Source organism: Atractosteus spatula, chromosome 7, assembly GCF_055471065.1.
Source record: "Atractosteus spatula isolate fAtrSpa1 chromosome 7, fAtrSpa1.hap1, whole genome shotgun sequence".
In the NCBI taxonomy this organism is placed as follows: domain Eukaryota; kingdom Metazoa; phylum Chordata; class Actinopteri; order Semionotiformes; family Lepisosteidae; genus Atractosteus; species Atractosteus spatula.
Genome location: NC_142712.1, coordinates 6,651,370 through 6,673,686, shown reverse-complemented (window position 1 = coordinate 6,673,686; position 22,317 = coordinate 6,651,370). Strand labels below are relative to the sequence as shown.

The following is a 22,317-nucleotide window of genomic DNA, read 5'->3' as shown; positions in this document are numbered from 1 at the left end:
CCTGAAGACGTCCAAACCACCTGCTCACAGCTGGAGAGACGCATTGTCATTGAAATGAGGACCGCCTCTCGAGAGCTAAGTGGCCTTCTGCTTGCGTCTTTACGAAAGAAAAGATCAAAGGGTTCACACATAACTCACTGTCTCGTGTATGCGCGTTCTTCCTTGCCAACCAGATTTACTTACCGCTATAAAGGCCATTCAACACTATTAATAAAGCGATAAAGGATGTATATACTCATATGACTATATAATGTAGGGTATAATATATATACAAAACATATTCTTTGGAAAATCACTAAACTATCCTACTGCACTGTATGTAAAAATCAATTTTCATGTGTCATTGTCTTAATAGACGTTCAGAAAAACAAAGCTCATTCTGATCTAAGACAATGCACAGTGCATTTACGCCTGACAAGAAAACACTGAAAAACAATACTGATTTAAAAAAAAACACTGAAGAGAAGTTGAGACGCGTGTACTGAAGGAAACGATAGAATTATTATTTTTACACTGTAGAATTATGATCGATAGAATTAAAATAGAATAGAATGCGGTAGAATCGAAAAATCTAGCAAAACAGAAGTGCAAAATCTGAGCATATAGCGCAAGTATTAATGAATTATTATAAAGGCGGAAAACAGTTGGTTTTAAATTGAGCAAATTATTAGTTAAAAGTATATGTCAGCACCTGTTAAGTTAGTGGTGCGTGGTACCTTATATAAAAACGCGCCCCGATTGCTTTGATTATGTGCGTTTTTCGTAGCGTTCAGTAAATCAGTTTCCGAAGTAGCGGACCATGGATTTCTTGCACTAAAGGGTTACACAGGAAGCGTCTCCACCCACAGCGCTGTCCAGACGTGACGTGCTGACGGGGGCAGGTGATATTTCACGGCTCTGATGCGGAGCATCTTCTCGAGAAGCGGAGACGAAGCGGGCGGGGTCCCCAGTTCTCGCACGCAGTGCCATGGGCTCGACTGCACGGATCGGACACTGCTGAGCACACTCAAGACCAGCAAGCGCGAAAGGGGGGAGAGGTTTCGGTTTGGGGGCCAGATTTTGTCAAAGAATTTCAATATGGATTGAACGTTTTGTGGTTTGGGGCGGATTACTATTCTACGCAAGGTTTTGAAAATACCAGACGGACATATTTCGCACTGAAAAGGCCCACTAAGGTGAGGTTGTTGTTTTTTTCCACTAGGAGATTTCGGATTTCAGTGCTCACTGCCGGCAGATTGGATTCTTAGATAATAAGATTTATTCGTTTTTATAACCATAGAATACTTTTCGATTTGCGGAATTTCATCGCGTTCACTATGGCATGGCCCTGTATCACCAGGGCGTGCTGCATTGCCCGCTTCTGGAATCAGCTGGACAAAGCTGACATTGCGGTGCCTTTGGTTTTCACCAAGTATTCAGATGTGACCGAGATGCAGCACCTCCATTTACAGCACCAACAAAAACAGCCGCATCCCCAGGCGCGGGCTGAATCGGTCGCCATAGAAACGCAACCCTCCCTTAGCGACCAGGAGGCAGTTGCCAGGGCGACGCCCGCACCGGGAGCCCGAGCCGCCGCAGCCGCAGCTGAAGAAAGCCCGGGTGGGTCTGTGATGCGCCAGGACTTCAAAGCTTGGAAAGTTCGTCCGGAGCCCAGCTGCAAGCCCAAGAACGAGTATCACCCGTCGGAGGCCCCTTTTAACAATGAAACGCAGTACCAGAAGGATTTCAAGGCATGGCCTATACCGAAAAGGGGTGACCATCCCTGGATACCGAAATCGAGCCCCTCGCCCTCCATAGCCGGTGACCGAGCTGCGGAGAAGGCGAAGCCTGCCCACGCACCTGCTGATGCTGAAAGCGGGCAGGAAAAAAGCGAGATAGCCGACAAGGTGCAAGAAAAGGAAATACTGTCTGAAGAGAAGCTAAGTAAGAAGAAGGTGAAGACAGTCACCGTGCCAGAGGGCGCCGGAAAGAAAGTCGCTGCCAAAGCGGACGGAGCCGTCGCCGAGGGCAGAGGGAGGGCAGCGGCGGACGCGCTGAACAGGCAGATTAAAGAGGAGGTGGCATCTGTGAGCTCCTACAGGTAATGAGAACTACGGCTTGCGCATCTGCTTTTACATTGCGAAGTTGCATCTTTGCAGATTAACACTACTGAGGGGACCACTATTTAGGAAACTGCTGTCATCACAAATTACAATCTCTCCACATTTATGCAACCCCATTCCCCAGTTAATCTCTTAGGAGCGAGGTGAGGGCCGCGGTTCTGTGTGAAGCCTTCATTCAAGCTCTCTCATTCCCTAGGGTCAATTGTAGCATCTGGTATGGTACTTCTGCACTGTGGACGTCCAGCTGAGAGCATTGCACCTTGTTAAATCTGAGCTCAGGTTTCCAAAGGATAAGTCCTGGAAGCCCACTGATATCTGTACGAATGCACATCCATGTGCCACATCTTGCCATATCTTCAGTTGTCTACCCCTGTTTAGTCATAGAAGACTTCACAAAGTTAATATCCAGAATGCGGATTTAATCTCTTTTCAAAAAAGGCCATTTAATCTTTTTAAAAAGAGGTGCAAATAACCTTGAGAACGTGCTGTATTACCCACCCTTACAGTGCAGACGTCTACAAAAAAGCAGTTCAACTGTTAGGCGTTTTTTTTAATCAATCTTCTTTATCAATCCAAATAAAAGGGCTTTAGCATTGCCAGCTTATCTGAAGAATTATTCATATACTTGCTGGACAACAATCCGCTACAGTTCGACAAAGCTTGCAAATACAAAGGCTATGTTGTTTCAAACATACATACTGACGTTTTATTTTCTTACGTTTCCTAAACTGACTGGCACTAAATTGCACTTCGTCTTCATCTAGAGCAACAGAAAAAGAGAAAGCAAGTGAAAGGGGTTTGATCAAATAATCGGGGGTCTAAGGTAAGGGTGGGTATTGATAAGTAGAAGTGACATGCATAGTTAATCAGATCAGCTGGTCCATTCTGCTGGCATCTGTCCATACTGACTCCATGCTGCGTCTGTATCTCAGCTGTCTGTGTGAGATTCTCCTCAATAAAAACACAAATAAAACACACAACCGATCCTGCTTTTTTGCATTTAAGCAAATGCACAAAAGCTGTGCTTTTCTAGGATGGCTGTGAAGCATATATATCGTATGCCATCTAATAAAAAACTAATGAAGATGTCTTTCCTGTCCTGTTGTGGCTTCCCCGAGACACATGACCTTGATGTGGTCTGAGTGTTTAATGATGATGATAGAAGGCTAATTCTTGATCGAGTTTTCTAAGCCTGTGTGGTGTGCTGATGATGAAGGTTGATTATTTAGCTACTAACTACCAAATGGCCTCCTCTTGTTGTAACCTCTCCTCTATTCGTATGATAGAAGCATGTTTCACTTGCTCTGCAGGATGAGGGTGGCAAGTTACTTACCTTCCTGCTCTCTGTGGAGGGCAGTAATGGAGCCTCTGATTCTCCTAAAGGTTCAACTATCTATCATGGTGTGCTTTTTCATTTCATGTCTTAATATTTCACACTCCAGTCTCAGATTTACCCGTTTGTGATTTTTTAAGCCTTTAGTACGAGATGATCTGCTTTATTTTGTTGTGTTATACTGTAGCTACCATATTAGATTATGTGTGAGTCATCCAGTTATCATCAGATCCAAATTGTATATGAAGATATCTCTGATTTTGTCACACTTCTGGTGTTGTTATCTTCTAGTCCTATTGTTTTTATTGCATCTCATATCATAAATAGTATTCATTGTGTAAATAATAGTTTTTGTTTTTTCTCAAAGTTTGTTTTTCAATTTTTAAAGCTATTAAGATTTTCAAAATTGCATTGATTATCTTGAGAACCAATACTTGAGCTCAACTGCTTTGTGAAACCTAGGAGTCATTGAATATTATGAAAAAATGCCAAAGAAGAAAACTTTATTAGGAGGAAATGGTAGAAGGGTGCTTCCATTTTTCCTTACTCAGTCTCACCTGGTAGCATGAAGAGCATGTCCGTTATTGACAGAGCAGTGAAAGCAACAGGTGTAGCAGCTGCTGTCAACAATTTAGCTATTGTGAGGCAGCAGGGAGAGAAGTAATTGTGACATCCGGAGAAAACCCAGATGAACCATTAAATATCATGGCATGGCACGAAAACTCGGGGGTTTTCTGTGCTTGATCAAAGAGAAAACAGGTCAGCTGTGGGTTAATCTTTCCATGCGCTGCTGAAATTGTACATGCAGATGGTTTTAATGTGTACCCGAGAACAGAATGATGTGAAATGACAGAGATCACACTAACAAAGAGCCCCCCCACACCCCCCCCCCCCCGATACATTCTTTTCTGATTTCTGTTGCTCTTTTTCCTTGATTTTCTAACAAAATGCCTTCAGAGGTGCTTCCTGCGTTGTGTACCATCTGATGTTTATGGGATTGAAAGGCCAGTGTTATTGCAGATTAAACAGAATGGGGGTATTTTATTGCTGTCGCTACTTGTTGGTGCAGTAAAACCTATTGTACTTCTATGGGGCAGCCTGTCTGGCAATTTATGATTTAGATGCTGTATCACTAGGACAAGTATTATTTCTTTTCAAACACAGGATATTTTCAGTAGCAATAACTGGATTTTAGAACATTTCATTCATATTCTAGTGTACTATGAATGGGCAACTTTACATGATGATCCTTATAGATTATCTTAGTAGATCTATTTAGCTCTAAATCTGAGTACAAAGCCTGCTCTTCCGCACATAGCGAACATTGATTCTATTTTAGAATGAGCTGTGAAGGCCACTTGTTTACATCTGAAGAATTACGGTATATTATAAAGTGTTTGCCGGAGACACTGTCCTCTGGTTAGTAAAGCAGTCTGGAACATTGGATGTTTTGCTTTTTGGCTCTTTATCTTGCATATTAAAGCTATATCAGTGAGCTAATGAGGTTGCTTTCCATACATTGTAGGATTTTATACCTGGTGCATGTTTAAATTTTGTAAGATAAATGGATTTGACATCAAAAGGCCAGTATCCCAATGTCTCTCCTCACTATACCCTGCAGTTATGTTGCAGAGTGAGCTAGCATGAGCTCGAGGTGTCATTGTGTTTTACTGTACTGTGTGAACTGGAATAACTCTGACTCTGCCTGTTTGGGAATAGTAGTGAGGACACTATGCAGAAGATCTCCAGAGGCAAAGTCGATATAACAGTCCGGGGTCCGAAAGCCGCAGGTAAACAAGCCAGAAGCGAAGCCGGAAGCCGAGAGGAAGCCGAGAGTCGAAACCAGAATGATAACCAAAGTACCAGAACTAAAACCAGGAGAACAAACCAGGGTCAGGAAGCCGAAAAGCAAGTAGCATGTCGTAGTGAAAATGGAAGTAGCTCTAGCCAGGAAAAACCCTAATACTGAGCCCAGGCGAGAGTGTGAAGCAGCATTAAATAGGCTGGGGTAAATGGACTAATTGGGAACCGTGCTGGAATGCGAGGTGGAATGACGAGTCCTCCGGGGGCGTGGTGAAACACTGCCTGGCTTCTCGTCACTGAGAGTGAAGCTTGTGCCTCAGCGAATGCACTGATGCTCTGCCTCATTTGTCACTCATAGTAACTGGAAAATGAATTTTCCTAAAGCTTGCCATGGATATGCAGCAGCTCTGGTCTCGTTGTCTCATTCTATTTTCCCCTCTGTTGGTTTTCCTTGGTTGTTTTCCAGGCCTTGATCGTGGTACACTTGTGAGACCCAGAATAACAGGAGGCTCTGCTGGAGCATTATTGTCAGGTGTTTTGTCATCCTTGAACGCGATCAAAGAAAATGGCTCATCATTGTGAATGTAAAGTGATTATGAACTTGTGAAGCTTTGGTACCTTCAGGAACTGAACAGTTAACTTCATCACATCTTGTAACCATGTCTGTCAGAAGGGATTTAGGGTACTTAGTGAATAGATTTATACTGTACAGTTATTTGATAGAGGCAGAAGACTCTCTAGTGTTGTGTTGCTAGTATCGAATATTCACTAAAGGATTTTCTTTCATTTCATAGACCCTGCACTTCTTTTGATCCTCCAAACCAAAGGTCCGTCGCTCCACAGGGTCTTGAAATACCTTTCCATCAGCACATCTGTTTCTTTCCCCCATTATGGCCTGTAGTTGTATGCAGAGTTCATTCCCTCTGCAGGAGTAATGTGTGTCTCGGGGTGATATCATTTCAGGTTTCTGTTGCTGGCATAGAAAAATTCACAGCTGCTCTTGAAATTTTGGATATAGTATAAAAATTCTATTAAGGGGCTGAATGAAAGCTTTTTCACGAGCTTGCATTTTTTGTTTTGGAGTTTAGAAATGAACGAAATCAGCAGTAATACCCTTTGACCCCTCCTCTCCACTGCTGGGGCTGAGGACAAATGTCATTTCTGGATGTTTTTTACATTACAGCACAGCTTACAAAACTGTAACCTGGGAAAGTCTGAAGTCCTATTCTCTGTACAGTGCACCCTAGATGGTGTGGGTCTACGAACAGTACATGGGGAAAGATACTGGTTCCATTCCTGTCACATCTACAGTAGTATTAGTAAGCTGGATATCAAGCCTGAACTGGGACAGTGCAGGCATATTATAATTCTTTCATTCCACAGGCTTACTGCAGAGCAAGCAGAAACCACACTTGCTTTAGAGAAAGATGGAAACACAGAGGCCAGGCGGAGTCCTTGTATTCATGTGCAAGGATGAAAATGCCTGGTCGTTTTTCATTAAGGACACTCCATAATGCATGTTGCAGGGGTTAATTATCCACCCCGTGATCTGCATTGCTAATTTGATAGATGCAGGATAGCTTGCCACAGCCGATGATGAGTGCTGAACCTTTATTGGGGTTCCAGCATTGCCTGCAGCCTTGTTCCTGGATCTTTAATCTTTTTTTATTTTGTTTTTGCGAGCTGCGATCGAACACAGTGTCAGATCAGAAAGGCAGAAAAAGTTCCTGAAAAAAGCCCCCCCAGAGTAGCCAGGCTGTAGCCTCAGGGCTGAGAGGCTCACTTAAGCACAGCAAACGATTCAAGAGGCGGCAAGAGAGAACGGATGTCTTGGGAATAGAAGATGGGAGATTAATCCAATAAATTGATTCTCCTGCTCTTGTTACTGCATTCAGATCTACCAGCTTGATGAAAATAAAGGCCTTTAATTGTCTTTGTGATTGTCTCAGGGGGTATAGACTGATGTGGTCTCATGGGCACCGTCAGTCGGGGCACTGATATGAAGACTGAGCATAATGTTGTCAGTGCACAAAGGGAGTTTCACAGCATCAGCTAGATGAGCTCTCATCCCGACATTTTGAGAGCCAGGCAAACCCTCATTTTAAAGCTCTATTATATTTAAGTGACAAAAAACCATTGCGATCAGCTGTGCAGCCGTTTGGCCATGTGCTTCATTTTACTGCAGCGTCATACTGAAAAAGCCCTTCACCATTATCTCTGTGCTGTGAAGAGAGAGAGCTTTAGGATGTATCTAACTTACTATAGGTTTACGTACTGTCGCCTGTTCTCCTTAACACTGAGAACGTCGGTTTTCCATTTACCCATACAAGTGCCAAATAAATATCTGCTGAGAAAATCATATAGTTTCTACGTGTTTGTCAGTGATCTTACTGTAGGTCAATCAGTTGCCATTCCTGTTATCTGGAGATGATTGTGATGTTTCTGAGAGATTTAAAAACATGGGATTCATCTGCAGGGCTGAGAGATGACGCAGCGTTTGATGATGAGCAAAATACCCAGGGTCCTGTTCACGCTCTGGTAACTTCTTGAATGGAAAAAAGCAAGGCTAAACAACACAAGTCAGAAAGGCCATCCCTACTGTATGTCAATACAAAACGTTAAAGTAATTGAGCGTTGAATGTCTTTTTATCAATCTTTAGCCTTGGAATATTTCACTAAATGTCTAGTGATAGGTGCCATTTCGCAAGACTCTTGATTGCCTCTACTGAAGCTGTTTGTTTTTCTGGGGTTGTAAAGTACAACAAGTAAATATGTTATCATGGCCCACAAGCGTTCAGAATCACCACTTTCCTCATTTCTTTGGATACTGATTGGGATGATCGTGTCTGTGATACATATATTGAATTTAAGAATTTTAACTTCAGTTACCAATATATTGCATCCATGCCATATAAAATAAATACAGAACCTGTCATAGACATCCACATAAACCTGTCTAAATATTTTACATTGACCTCTGAAGAATGCACTTCCTAGCCCATAGAATTTAGGCACACAGAGAGTACTTTAAAAATTGATATTTTACCAATTAATATGGCAGAAGCCTTTTTTTCAAGCCAATCTGCATTTGCACCAATTTATACAGCTGGTCAGTTTACATTGGTACATTTGGCACAATGTGGGGCAAAGTACCATATTCAAGGCTATAACAACAGTGTCTCAGCCAGGATTCGAACGCAGGATCTTCTAGTTACAGTCCAGAATGCTGACCAGTGCTCCCTCAATGCCGTTGACCTAGACTATACATGTCTATATATGTATGCTATACATGTAATGGCAAGTTATAGCTTTGTATTTTTTTGCTGTGCAAGTGAAACAGGACATCAGTATTGATTAAGCCTAGCATGGCATCCTATTAATACGAGCAGCAGAGGGGAAAAATCAATAACAGAAAGGAGAGTCCTTTCTCTACGACAGAAACTAGGCTTTTGTTATTGGGCAGGTCTGTGGTGGTCTTGTTGTTGGGATACACTGATTCACAGATTCAGATTGGTGTTAGAATTTTGAATATGGAACCCAATCCCATCTGTAAACTCTGACGTGGGACAAGTAAATACCTGATCTCCTCCATGAGTCTCCCCGACACTCTTCTCTGTTTATTCTGCCTGGCTGTAAAATAAAATATGACCTTTCAGCTGATTTTGGACTAGCCTGGTCCTATACAGAGGCCTGTGAAGAAAGCAGAAGCATTCCCAGAGTCAATTATTTGATTTGTTCTTTTCATTTACGGTTACGTCTGTGGTTGTTCTCCATCCAGTTCGTCTTAAGCTCTGCTCTCCCCTTTAGTTGCGTAAATGATGTACTCTGGCATCGCTTGCAAGAATAAAACAGTTCTAATAAATGAGGAGTCGGAGTTTCAGTGTCAGCAGTGCTTTTAAATCTTAAGTAGATAAAAGTGCTAGCCACAGTAATGCTGAAGGTTCTACTGTATTTTGGAATGACCGACCACTTTTTTTATTTGCTATGCTTCTGAATTTATTTATTGCCATTGTATCTGTGTCTTGGTACTTAAATGTGTTACTTAAAATACCCGATACATATAAATATCTCATTTATTTTATGAATGGAGTTTATTAGGGCTACATTGATTATTGTAGAGAAAAATACAGCGTTACAAGATTAGTTCAGTTCCAAATGAGACAAGGCCATTTATCCCCAAGGCTATTTGGTAGTTCGTAGCTAGTTGACTCAAGGATCTCCTTACACTTCCATGTACTGAAGTTTCCACAGGTGTCCTGTGATTTGTCTTTCACTGTTATTCCCGAAGTCCTTTGGAGTGACTTGAGATCCTTTATAACTACCTCTGCATATTGACCTGTTAGCACTTTTCCCAGTAACTTTACTTTTGGGATAGAATTCTCTCAGCACGTCAGTGGGACTTCGTAGCAATGCACCATATTCATGCTTGTACAGTACAGTGAGTGAAGCTGGAGAGCTTCTTATCTCTTTTTGTCGCTCCTCTGTGATTGCAGCAATAACCTTCCTGTGAAATCCCTGCCTGCTATTGCATAGCTTTTCTTCCTGTTGAAGAAGCTAGCAGCAGTGCTAATTATAAAATGACCATCACAGAAAGCAAAGCCAGTGGGAGATTATTTCACGTAACAGAGGTCTGTAGCAGTATTGTTTATTTGCACACATGCTCAGCTAGATCCCACAGAAATGAGGCAGGCTACTGCTACAGTATCATTCAGTCTACTGACCTTCATCTTGCTTTCACGGTGACAAATATTGCTTTTGTCTTTTATTGGTCTGTGAAAGGTTGATGACACATCTTAATGGCAGTAATATAAATGATTATATTAGTACTGCATTGCATAATATTCATGCAGTTGCTCTGGTAAGAACATCTAAATCAATTAGCACAAGAAAAGCTGTAGTGTGGCTTGCAGGGCATGTCTCACACACAGGCTACAGTGAGTTGGACCAATCGTGACAAACTGAAAAATTTTAGGCAGTACATACTGTACTAAAGTAGTTCAGGTGGGTAGCTGCGTCAGCATGCGTAGTCTGCAAAGGAACAAGGAATAGGTTTATTCCCTGCTGAAAAGAGAAGAGAGAACTTGGTACATTTTGTACCAAGGCTTCTTTGTGCTGATTGTTGAAGAAGGCTGAATCTGCTTTAGGTCACCATGTCCTCATACATACTGTGGTTATATTTCTAACATTTAATTGCTCTCGATGTTGAAGACATTAAGGCATACAGTATGACGTTATGTTGTTTTTGCCATTTATTTATTCTTCTTCCGCTTGTGAAAACTGACAGCATGCCTTTCAAAAGTGAGATGAAATTTTACAGAAAGGAAATCGTGCTCAGGTTTTCAATGAGCTGATAACAGCTGCAGTTACAATTAACATGTCTGTCTTTTCCTTTTATAGTTATACGAAGAAGGCAAAAAACTATGAAAGAAATTAATATACCAGTGTCAACCAGGGGATATTGTGAATTGATGTTGATGCAAGCCTGCTTTAGTGTCTTACAATGCTCTAAAACGTCATGCAAGAGTGTTTTCTGACAGCTGTATTGTGCTGGTAATGTTTTTGCTTTGTTCTGTGACAGTTTTAACAATTACGCTCTTAATTCTGATGAAGTGTTTTTTAAATGTTTTGGGACATTTTTGTCATGTGAACAGTTGCAGCCCATACTACAATTCTGTCCACCCTGAGAATTCATCACTGTGAGAACCTTCACAGGAAAGGAATGACCTGCAGAAACACAATACTGCAACTCAGATGCATGATAAATGAAGATCGCATATACAGTACAGTTATCTCATATTAAGAAGCTTAAATTCCATGGAAACTATTAACCACAGCTCAATTTGTGATCTTCATGCTCCCATGCCTCATATCTGGTGAATTATTAAAGAGACTGCTCTTTATCTGACGGAGTACACATACAGTACTGTAGCTTGTTCTGTATTTGCACATTACACTGGAATACTTGGGAAAGCATTAAAGACGAAGACCAGGGATGTGACGCTGTAACAGCTCTTCTGTTTTGAGTGTAATCCGATTTCTCATTCCAATACCAAAACAATGTGAGGATTTTGCAGGAATAAAACGCCCAGACTTCGATCACATGATGACAGGATAGCTAGTATAGAAACAATTCTAGTGTAGCTGGATTGTCTGCTATAACAGGAAAACAAGGACATATGCATGTGAGGAATATTGATTTCCATTTCTTCTCTTTTTTTACTTTCGTCTCGGTTTACTGTAATCGTGACCAACAGACTAATATCTTAACTGTAGGTTTCGGTGTATTGATTTTGTCCTGCCTGTGGTTGTGCATTCGCCTATAGCTTTACCAGGTCAATACTCATAGTCGCCTACTTCAGTACTAAATCAGCAGACTGAACGCAAGATTTTCCTAACCCTTTGAGAACTCTAATATAAATAAACATTCCCATGCGGTTGCAAGGGCATTATGGTTCCATCTGGAGTGTTTCAGAGGGGATCTCTGCTCTGGCCGTGTTGTCTAAGGTAAATATTTAACAGCAGGTTCGATGTTCACTAAAATCCCTAAGAGACAAAAATCTGAATTATCTGGGAAGTGTGAAAGACATTCTTCAAGCCTTTTAAAATGCACTTTGCAAGCACATGTACAAGAGGGCCTTTTGCTTTGATTGCCTGTCATCTGAATGGTTCAGCTCACACTCTTTTAGCAGTTGCATTCATACCTTATAAAAATCACTTTACAAATTCAAGTTTAGACTTTTTTCAGAATATTGAGATACAGTTCGTGCTTCACAGGTTTTTGCCAAAGGCTTCATCACTTAACAGAGCACTTAATTAAAAGGGACACTTAATTAAATAGGTGCTGCTACCTGCTCTGTACGGCGCTAAATACCAAAGATGCCTCAAGGTATGTCTTAGAAAACTGCAGAGACCCCCAATTCACAAATTCATCTTTCCTGGTTACAGAGAAAGAGCGAGCAGAGCACGAGTATCCGAGAGCTGCTTACAGTGTTCCCTCTGGTTGTCCTCCGGCAGGAACGAGTTCAAAGCCTACGCGGACGTGAAGCCGGTGAAGCTTCTTAAGGCCAGGGCTCAGTATCAGCCCCCAGACAAGAGGGCCAGTCTGGAGACCAGCTACAGCGCCACCTTCAGGGGTGAGCAAGGCAAGCGCGTGCCGGCGGACAACAAAGTCCTGGAGCGCAGGAGGATACGCAGTCTGTACAGTGAGCCCAGCAAAGAATCTCCCAAGGTGAGAGCGCTTTCCTGAGGGTGGCCCAGCACCCTGCCTACTCCAAACCTAGCCGGAGGACAAGCATGTCTAAACAGCTATCAGTCCTGCTGTGTCCTCTGCCTTGCGCCCTGCAAGCTGGGCAGGATGAATAGCTAAGACAAAGCTGGGTAAGTCAGATCTCTGACCATTCCCTTTGCTAATGAACTGAGCGTGCTACAGGGCCTTTGTTATCTGCTCTCCCCAGTAGACCCAGTAGACTCTTTTCTCTTTTCTTGCACATCTGTGGAGGACAGTTCAGCGGGGGCTTAAAAAACAGATCAAAGCACCTGATGCTAATATAAACCCTACAGCAATCTCTCTGGCTGTGAGATTCCCACTACCCCTCTGCTGTCTGTCCTTGCCATCTGGGTCTGGATGTTTCCCTTCCTGCCCTTTGATCAATCAGGATTGCTTCCTTGTATCCCTTTCTTTCAGTGCAACAAAAGGTGCTGCTATATCATCTTTAAATATATAGTAGGGGTTGCATAATAGCAGCTAATGCAATGCACTGTCAATACTGTAGGTTTTGCATAAAGCAGCTAATACAATTTAATGTATATACTGTACAAATCTACACTGTTGTGCAAAAGTCTGAGACATCCAAAATGCAATCAAAGGTTACTACGTATTACGTACAGTATGTTATGAGCACCAAAAATTTACTCAAAGCCTCCACTAATGTATTCTGCTATTTCAACAGATTTATTTCTACAGCTTCAACTGTCTGAGTAGAAACCTTTAGCAATTTTTAATTGAGTCTGATGAGACTACTCAAAAACTTGAGCACAACAACTCAAGGTAAAGTAGAACTGATCAGCCAATATATACACTACTTTATATACACTAGATATATACTCTATATCAATATATACATGAAGTGTTGTAGTAGCTATAGTAATCCATCACATCTAACTATCAGATCTTACTGCTTAATCTAAAGCTGACCAGAACAAAGACTTGCTGTAAATTAGCCATTCTTATGCAGAGATTAAATACCACATTATAAAATGTTCAGACTCTTTTTATGCATGTGTCTTTTTGGAAAAATAAAGTGGAAAAGATTTTGATTTTTGCAGTCACTGTTCATTCAAGACTGACTATCATGCAGATGAATAACTTTGACTGGATGCAATCCCACCAGAAGACCTCATTATTAAGAGAGCTTGGGCTCAGGTGTACCGGTGGTAGGGCATCTGTAAACAGGTGCAAAGCATGCGTCACACTTGCACAGCTTGCACTGCTTGCACTGCTTCCAGCAGAGGCTAAACACACACTCATAGCCTGTGTCAGGTCACAGTAGACCCCCTGTCGATCACCCCATTGGGGATAAATGCTTATCAGCATAATGAATTTACATCTCATGTCTGTTCAATAAAATGTCAGTGCAGCAGCTTAAAAAAGACAGGCATTTTCTTGATAATAAATGAGTTCTATGTGTGCAGTATCTTTTGATGGTTAGCCTGTATTTTTGAGGATGACATAGAAAGCCTTGTTGTCCATCACCATCATGGTACCACCACAGAGTCAACCGGAAATGGATATTTTTTTAGAAAAACATCCCGAGTTCCTTAGATCTCTTGAGTTATAATCTAGCTGGACTCTGCAATACACAGATCATTAGACAGTTTGCCAGGAGCCTGGAGCTGCCCAGCCAGTTGTTCTGCAGTATTCTGCAGTGTTCTAGATGTTGCTGAATGTGGGTTTCAGAAATGCTGATCCAGCACCTGTGTGTCAGGACAGGGATTCTTATGCTTACTCACACTGATACAGTATTGCAGGGTGATACTATGTGTATATATGTAGATAAACCTATTACCCACTGACCAACAATACTTCAGCTTTAGCGGCTTGGTTGGCAAAATGAACCCTGGACTGAAGACAAGAATGAACAGGACCGACAGGACTGACTTGCCAGGGTTTGAAAGAGGTCAACGCCCTCCTGTATGAACGAGGTACTCAGCGTGTCCAATCCATGGAACACGGCTGTTCCACTAAAAGTGCTTGACTGCAGTGTTATTGGCCAGGTAGCTGTTGTAGCCCAGCCATTTGCTTCAGTTCTACACAGCTGTTCCTAGTGTCGGATGTCCTGATTTCTTCCTCTGCTAACATTCATGTCCCTTTTGTTTTATTTCACTGCACCCACCACTGCCCTTCTTTTGCCTTACATAAAATTCACTAGTTTAATTCCACGTCTGGAAACGCACCCTTGAATCTCACAAGAGAGTGTTGTTGTGCCTGTGTGTTGTGTGTTCACAGAGCCCCTCTTTCTCACTGTTAGTGGTCTCTGCCAAGTGGGACAGGAGCTGTATTCTAGATCCACTGTAGAATAAGATTGTGCTTTCTTTTTTCTTTGGTATGGAGTGGACCATCCTGGAACATTTTACTGTAACCCCAATGACAAATCCCTGGTATCACAGGAGGGTCTTTTCCATTTACTGGTAGATTCAGTGCATGAGACATTACCTCCATAGTCCCAGCTGAAGGTTGTTATCAGTTCCCAGGCAGAAAGGATGCACAATCACTGGTGGTGTGTGCGAGTGCTGGACCTGACAGACATCCACAGTGCTGTACTGTAAGCCACAGACTAGGTACTAGCAATGAATGAGTCTGAGGGTCAAAGATACATGCCATGACATGCCAGTAGCCTGCTGCAGAGCTCCAGCGCCGTGGTTCCACATCCGAACTGGTCCTGTTTATGATTCATGTCCTGATTAAATACATCTTAATTCTGAAAGGCTAAACAGTGAATATTGAATAAAATAGAAAATGAGAGGAGAGAAGTTTATTCAGCTCTAAACACACTAAAGATACTAAAGAAATGTCAATTCAATGTAAGCAGCAAAATTAAGTACATGATAACCTTTGACATTTAAGAAGAGACATCCAGCAGGTTTCACCTTCAATTCTGGGGTTCATCCACACTTCTGATTCTAACAGTTCAAAGGTTCTCATGCTCTAACAGTTCAGTCCAGGTGCAAACCTGCGTGCCTGTCACGCTGTAGAGTGGTTCATGCTGTCTCCTGTGGTTCCAGGGCAGCACATATACAATCAGAGACTTAAAAGGATCTCCTTTTGCCCCTCCAGGTGGAGAAGCCTAGCGTGCCACGTTCCAAACCAAAAAAGACCACAGCAAGCCATAGCAAGCCCGTGAAAAAGGCCAAAGAGAAGCAGATCAGCTCAGGCCGCAGCACCAAGAAGAAAGAGCAGGAGAACACCGCAGAGTCCAAGCCAGAGGAGGGGGACAAGGAGAAAAGTAAAGAGATCAACAACAAACTGGCTGAGGCTAAAGAGTAAAAATCATTGCACTTTTACTTTTCTTTGGGGGGAGGGGAAAAAAGGCTGCAAAAATTAGTTAGAGGGTTCTCACCTCCCTTGCCCTTTCTCTCTCCTTTCCGTTTCTGTGTTCTGAAAACCGACTCAGTTCTGTTAAATGCCAGGGTTTGACATTACATGCTGCTTTGCTATGGCAGGCTTACATCAGATGCCATAAGTGACGAAGCACTGAACTCCATCCATTCATACCTGGCTCCATTCTCCCGTTTCCATGGCTACCCGCTGCCTTGTCAGCCAGTGGTTGCTTTGCTGTGAGACAGCCTTTGCATGCAAGCCGCTGCAGTAGCAGAGATGACTGGGGCGTGGCTCATCAAAGACCCTGGACAGGAAACACAACCAACAGCTTCCTGTGAAAGGAAAATAGTTACTCTATAAAAATGAAGATCTGAGCATTAAGAGGTTCACGTTCCATTGACACGGAAAAGGGGCAAAGTGCTTGAGAAATGTGTGCTTCATTATTTGAGATCTTACTGACCTGTAGCAACGTTATGTTAGCGTCTATGGTCTCAGTCCCTGCCGCTTTCTCATATCCTATAGACACCTGAATGCCTCAACAGAGAAGACAAGGGCTGATCAAAAACCCGAAGACCATGACTTAATAATAGCTTTAATTCTGGGACACTTTCCCTGGTGCTCCTCTGTCTTTCACAGCCTGACGGGACGCGTGCATTTCTATTAGACAGCTGCGTACAGATGTATTTCACATTTAGGCTCCACTCCCAAGTTCTGTCTCTGGACAGTTTGGCTGTCACATCTTCCCTCACGATAACATTGGTTTTTACTGTGGCACCAAGACACATGGATTGGTAAAAGCACTTGCGTGATGAGCTGAGTGCTCCGTTACATGCTGATGAAACGCTAGTCATGCTTCAGAAAACATGTAATGGTCCTTCAAAGGCTTTGGCATTGACGTTGATGTCTTCCCCCATAAGGGCAGGCCTCATTGATTTCTAGAACTCAAAACGGTGCGTGCAAAAAGATGCGTCTCCCTTTCCCATAGCACTCAGCCAAAGCGCTTCATCTCAGCTACAGTAGCTTTGCCCCTTTCCCTTCAATCAGAATTTAAAAAAAATACATGGCTCTCTCTACTCCTTAGCACCAGCATGACTTTATCCCAAAAAGAAGGATATTTTAGTTGCCTCTGGTTTCTGGATTTGAATATATTGCATTATATGGCAGGTCACCTAAGGATTAGAGTTAATGGATGATATCTGGTTCCGCCAATCTGGTTGCTAAGAAACCAGCGGACGTACTGTAATGTGATATCCTGTTACCACATGGGAGGACTTCCTCTGGGCATTGCTGTGGAAGGCTCTGCTTTTTGAAGAGTGTCCGTAGCTACTGTATAATAATAAAATTAAGGAAATGCTTGGTTAGTATCATAGTTTATGAAATGTAGTCTGATTTCTACTACAAATAGGCAAAACACTATAAGACTACTAAACATAATAAGTGCACAGTATCATCATCTTCTGTACTTAAGGCTTTTAGACAAATAAAACGCCAAACCTTATGACAGGCATTTCAGTGGCTCTTCCATTGAAACTCTCTTTCCATCTGCTAGACATTCTTCAGTAAAAGGAGAGATACTGGTGAAATGCAGCCTCCACCTCTGGGACAGGTCCAACACGCGCAAACCAAAGAGACTGTAATTCGAAACAAAACAATCTCTGTATGATGGGGACCAGTGAGGATGTGAACACTATTCACAATCCAAAAGAGAAAGTCATACGCAATACGGTTCTCCAGTTCCTAAGTTTCCAAGCAGCTTTCAGTTAAATACCTAATGTCTTTTATTTTAGCATGAGCCGAGTTATGCACTTGAGTTCGAACTCGGGGTGAAAGAAGAGGAGGCTAGGACCACAGTGGTTTCCAGTTAACACGCGTGTCACACGCAAGGTAACACACATAAAAGGAGGACAAAAAGAAAGCAGATCCTCAGCAGCCAGTACGCTTGTGAAGAATTAGACCCTAAGAGCTCCCGAGCCTGCCTATGGGCTGAACCAGCAGCCGGCACTCCCACTCGGAAAGATGGGAAAGACACTGCTGGACATCGCGTTCGTGAAATACCTGAGTGACCACCACCTAACACAAAACAGTGAGCAGGCCTGAGTGGCCACAGTCAATTTTGTTTTATGCAAATAATGAATAATTATTCTTGATCTCGGAACATATTAAAATGGCCCTGTGGTGCAGTGAGGAGCCGAATCCCCTTTTCTGTATTTATCGGCCTCTGTATGATGACCTGCTTGTTGTTTCTGCTTCTAAGGCAGCTAGGAGCTCCTTGCTGCTTCACGCATGTACTGACAGACACTGGCATTTGGGAACCGATTCTCTGTACTGTTAAATTCCACTGAACATTCATTCAGGGAAAAGTTTCTTTTCACAGAAAAGGTATAGACTGTATTTATAATTGTACATTTGCCAATAGTCAATGCTGAAACAAAAAAGTATCCCTTTAAAAGTGATAGCGATTCTATTAGTGCTCCGAATGTGTGTATTTGTTCTTTCCTCTCTTGATACTTTACCAGCCTTGCAAAATCACATCCCCAGCTTTCTAAGTTACTCTTTCAACTGGGTGAATTTGTCCATCCTATCGTGTGTAGCCAATATTTGAACAACGCAATGGTGAACATTTAGCTTCTATAGGGCACTAATATATCTCTTAACTGTTTTTGCTTGACATCTTAGACCAAGCAAAATTGAATTACAATTGCTGCCCCCATGCTAACACAACTGCCTCTATGGACCTTCATGCCATTCATTACCAATCAGACAGGCCTCCAGCTCATCATCCAGTAGCCCAGAACTGTGAAAACATGTGTCGTACAAGAGACAATGCCTTGGTCAGTTCAGGATGCTGTGGAGGAATCTAGCCTAAGAAATGCTTTCATCAGGCCACCTTTCCCTGTGCACTGAAGCAGATGCCTGCTCAAATAGACTGCTGCTGGGCTTGACAGCGTCACAGAGGTATTAGAGTTTGGAGCAAATTGTGGGAGAAGAGTGTGAAGTGTAACAGAGGTGCTCTAACGGACTTCAATTGTCTCCAGCAGCAGCTGTGACTGGGAAGGTTAAGGCACAATTGTATTGTAGGAGATCTGCGTGGCATTTAATCCATCATGAAAATAACCCACAGATGACCTGTGGGTTTATATAAAACTGCCCCAGTTAGCCATAGAAACCATTCTGTAGAAAACTGGGCCATTTCTATAGTAACCTTCAGGGTACTGTTATAAGGGATGATCCTCGCCTTTAACATGAAATCTTTTGTTAGACTCGCATGCTTGAGAGCTGCAGTTCATCTCATTTGTCTGTGAGTCCTTACAGCCACAATGAAATCGGTGTGGAAGTTACCATATCTCAGGAGGGTGAGAGCCGCCTGACTAACATTTTGCAGCTGTGGGCTTGTTGCTTATCACAGATTGTCCATGTAATGTGCTGAGCACACCACACTTGGTGCTATCTCTCATTCATGCTGTCCGTATGAGAAAGATACAAAACGGAAAAAGTCATGTACTGCAAAATACCTGATTGTGATGTGCTTGTGTGTTCTCTGCCTGCTCTTATTTATTGAAACTATTAATAAATGCAAAAGCAGAACAAAAGTGTGTCGATTCTTTTATTAATACAGGGCATTGCATCAGAGATGCCATATTCAAGGGAATTGGGTTGGAAATTGCGCAAACTGCTGTTGTTGTCCAAGAATCCACATGGAAGAGAAGGCGGTGTGTCAAACAACGATAGCCAAATTTAGTATTGTATTTTTAGTCTTTTTCACAAAACAAAATGAATGCATTCTGGCATAAGTTCAAACATCCTTTAATAGTGCTGCATATTGTAATCTGTCACAGTAAGATCTGAGAAATATATTTTGCAACCTATCAAATATATTTCAGGATTTCACTGGTGTACATCACAATATGTTTTTGTTTTGAAGGATGTATAGGATTTTATTCCAGAAAAATACAGCTCATGCTTTGTCTTTAAAAGCTTATTGATTAATCGGGAGCCTTGTATTGCATTATATTAGGTAGAACAGAAACCTCAGATGATTACCAGTTTTTATTTAGATTCAGATGGGGAATCAGGTGAAGAACAGGCAGTTCTCAAAGAGCTCTCACCATGGGTAACTGCACTGTAAAATGTGAAACATACAGTATGTGTGGAAAAGCCCAAACTCATGAAGCACGTTTTTGACTTTGTTAATAACAGTGAAGTTTTCTTTGTTTTGTGGATGAGGTTCCAGTTGTATTTAATCACTTTTATATTCCCTAAAAGTTATGTGTTAAAACAGAGTTTTTCCGTTTGCCTCCATCTTGCCTTTTGGGTTCGGTCATTTAACATTTCGGGTGACGTGAACCAGCCCAGCAAGATGACACAAACAGTTAAGAACCATTATAGAGTGAGTCCTAATTCACACCTTTTTACTCAAATTGCACTTTTCATTTAATATGAAAGGATATTTTTAATGCATGCCACAGAGTCTACAGGTATTCCTCAAACTAAAACCCCATGGACATTCACAGACTATACATTTCTACAACATTGCGATGTGACCTTTGAAGATTTGTTCGTGTGTTTCTCTTCCATATGGAAAACAGTAAAGTGCAACGAGTTTTTTTATTGCTTGCTTGCTTGGTTTTTTTTGGCAGCATTCCTCTGAGAAGATGTTGATATATACCAGTATATACTGTTTTGATACCTTTGATTTCTTAGCTACCAGATGACTATAAAAGTGGTGATAAAACAAGGCTAGCAGAAATCACAGCAGCATAATCCACAAGGATACATGTGCAATATTACAGATCAAAGCTACAGTATCACTTTATTTCCTAGCCATTTTAAAAAACGGTGCTGAAAACTTAAATGGGCTCCGTTGCACCTGTCACGTTTGGTAATGCTAATCATTTCATGAAGAGTAATTCAACCAAACGTGACAAAACGCAGCATTTCCAAATGTGATGGGCTACTGTACAATTATGATAATCCTACTCTCTCTGAACTAATTAAGTGGTCATCTACAGTATCTCTGATATTTTAATTTGCTGTTTTGTATTTTGACATTTTTGCTATCTTGCTAACTATATCTCCGTGATATCTGTTTGGATTTGTGTCCAAAGTAAGTGGATCTATAATCAGATCTGATTTCAGATTAAGTTCGGCTTCATTTATCTTAATTACAGGATGTACTCGAAAAATATTCTTGAACACCCTGTGACTTTTGTAATATCCCGCCCCCGATAAGCTTAAATGAGCAAAACATAAAAAAATCTAGCACATTTTCGGTTAGTTTTTGCAAGTTTTTAGAGACAAAATTAAACATGGACATAACAGCACTTTCTGAAACCTAAATTAATTAGGTTTCGCACCTGATTTGTTTTTTTTTTAAATATTTTGCGTAATTTTGGGACTACAAATTGATTTTTTTTTCTTTAAACCTTAATGAGAGTGATTGTCATAAGGGAAGATAGCCCGGAAAGATGGTAAGGTGGACTGTGCGCTACAGCTACTGTATTTTTATTTGCTTTTCTTTCTTGCAAAGCTGCTTAAACGACTCTAAACGGAGTTGAAATGTACGGGAAAAAAATGCGCAAGACACGGAAAACGGACATCCACTTTGGTAACGCCAGCAAACGTTTAAGACGCTCAGACTGTGCGTTTGAGAAGTCACAGGGTTTTCAGTGCTGACCTGAGTGCTGAAACGCCACGTTCCTGATTGAACGTCTTCTTTGTACTTAACTCTCTGTCGCTTTTTAGAGAACCCAAGGTTGAGGTGTGTGGATCCGGTGATCATTCCCAGGGTGCCGTTGGAGGAGAGCCGGAACCACAGGGAGAAAGACCAAGACCGCGAAGAGGTAGTGGAGTCGTGCGCTTTGCACCTGACGTGAAATAACCGATCTTGTGCTGAATCAAACTTCTCTTCAATACGCATGAGAAATCTGTGTTCTCGAGACGTCCGCACTGGCAATCAGTATGATCGATAAAAAGGTGCTACAGTATGTTTAGTTGATAACATGCCACGCATTTAAAAAAAAAATGAATATGCGTGTTTTATTGTGAATTATATAGAAATGCTTCACCGCAAAGTGCTTCTTTATATCAGTAATAATGTACAGCCATTACTTCAAGTGCTAATAAAGTAAGGTTGATAAAACTCTGAAGATTTTTGTGTTTGTTGCCTTTTCTCAAAAATAAAGACCCTAAAATAGATTTAGATAAATATATGTAGAAAAGTTTTAATCAGCCGCCATCTCTTATGCATTTCTTAAGTGTCAGATACAGTATTTAGTCCTGTTGAGACTCACTTTTTGGAAAACAATTTATGTTACTTATGTATGTGCATATTATGGTCTGTGTATCCAGCATCCAGGTGGGACTGCTGTTTGGTGGAAGAGAAGAGTCCCCATTACCTGTAAAGAGCTTTGAATGGAGTGTCTAGGAAAGCGCTGTATAAGTGTAAGGATTATTATTTAAATTCCTGCTGTAATTAGATTTAA

The 22,317-nt window shown here is 41.7% G+C and overlaps 1 protein-coding gene across 2 annotated transcripts; it reads left to right on the top strand.

Annotated features, from left to right (window-relative positions):
* Positions 1-911: 911 nt before the first annotated feature.
* Positions 912-21,783, top strand: map6a (microtubule-associated protein 6a). 2 transcript variants are annotated; one of them, XM_088920918.1, is made up of 4 exons: positions 960-2,080; positions 12,253-12,466; positions 15,572-15,777; positions 21,578-21,783. In XM_088920918.1, exons 1-4 carry the CDS (start codon positions 1,317-1,319, stop codon positions 21,711-21,713), a joined length of 1,320 nt encoding a protein of 439 aa, XP_088777044.1. In that variant the 5' UTR covers positions 960-1,316; the 3' UTR covers positions 21,714-21,783. The 2 variants fall into 2 exon arrangements, with proteins under 2 accessions (XP_088777043.1, XP_088777044.1); XM_088920917.1 differs by lacking the exon at positions 21,578-21,783 and having other exon boundaries at positions 912-2,080; positions 15,572-19,425.
* The last annotated feature ends 534 nt before the right edge of the window (positions 21,784-22,317 follow it).

Bases quoted from the DNA above. Each gene is read 5' to 3' on its own strand.
- map6a (XM_088920918.1), top strand. From the start codon at position 1,317: ATGGCATGGCCCTGTATCACCAGGGCGTGCTGCATTGCCCGCTTCTGG. The intron at 2,081-12,252 runs GTAATGAGAACT...GTCCTCCGGCAG, and splicing joins GCATCTGTGAGCTCCTACAG to GAACGAGTTCAAAGCCTACG. The intron at 15,778-21,577 runs GTAAAAATCATT...GTCGCTTTTTAG, and splicing joins AAACTGGCTGAGGCTAAAGA to AGAACCCAAGGTTGAGGTGT.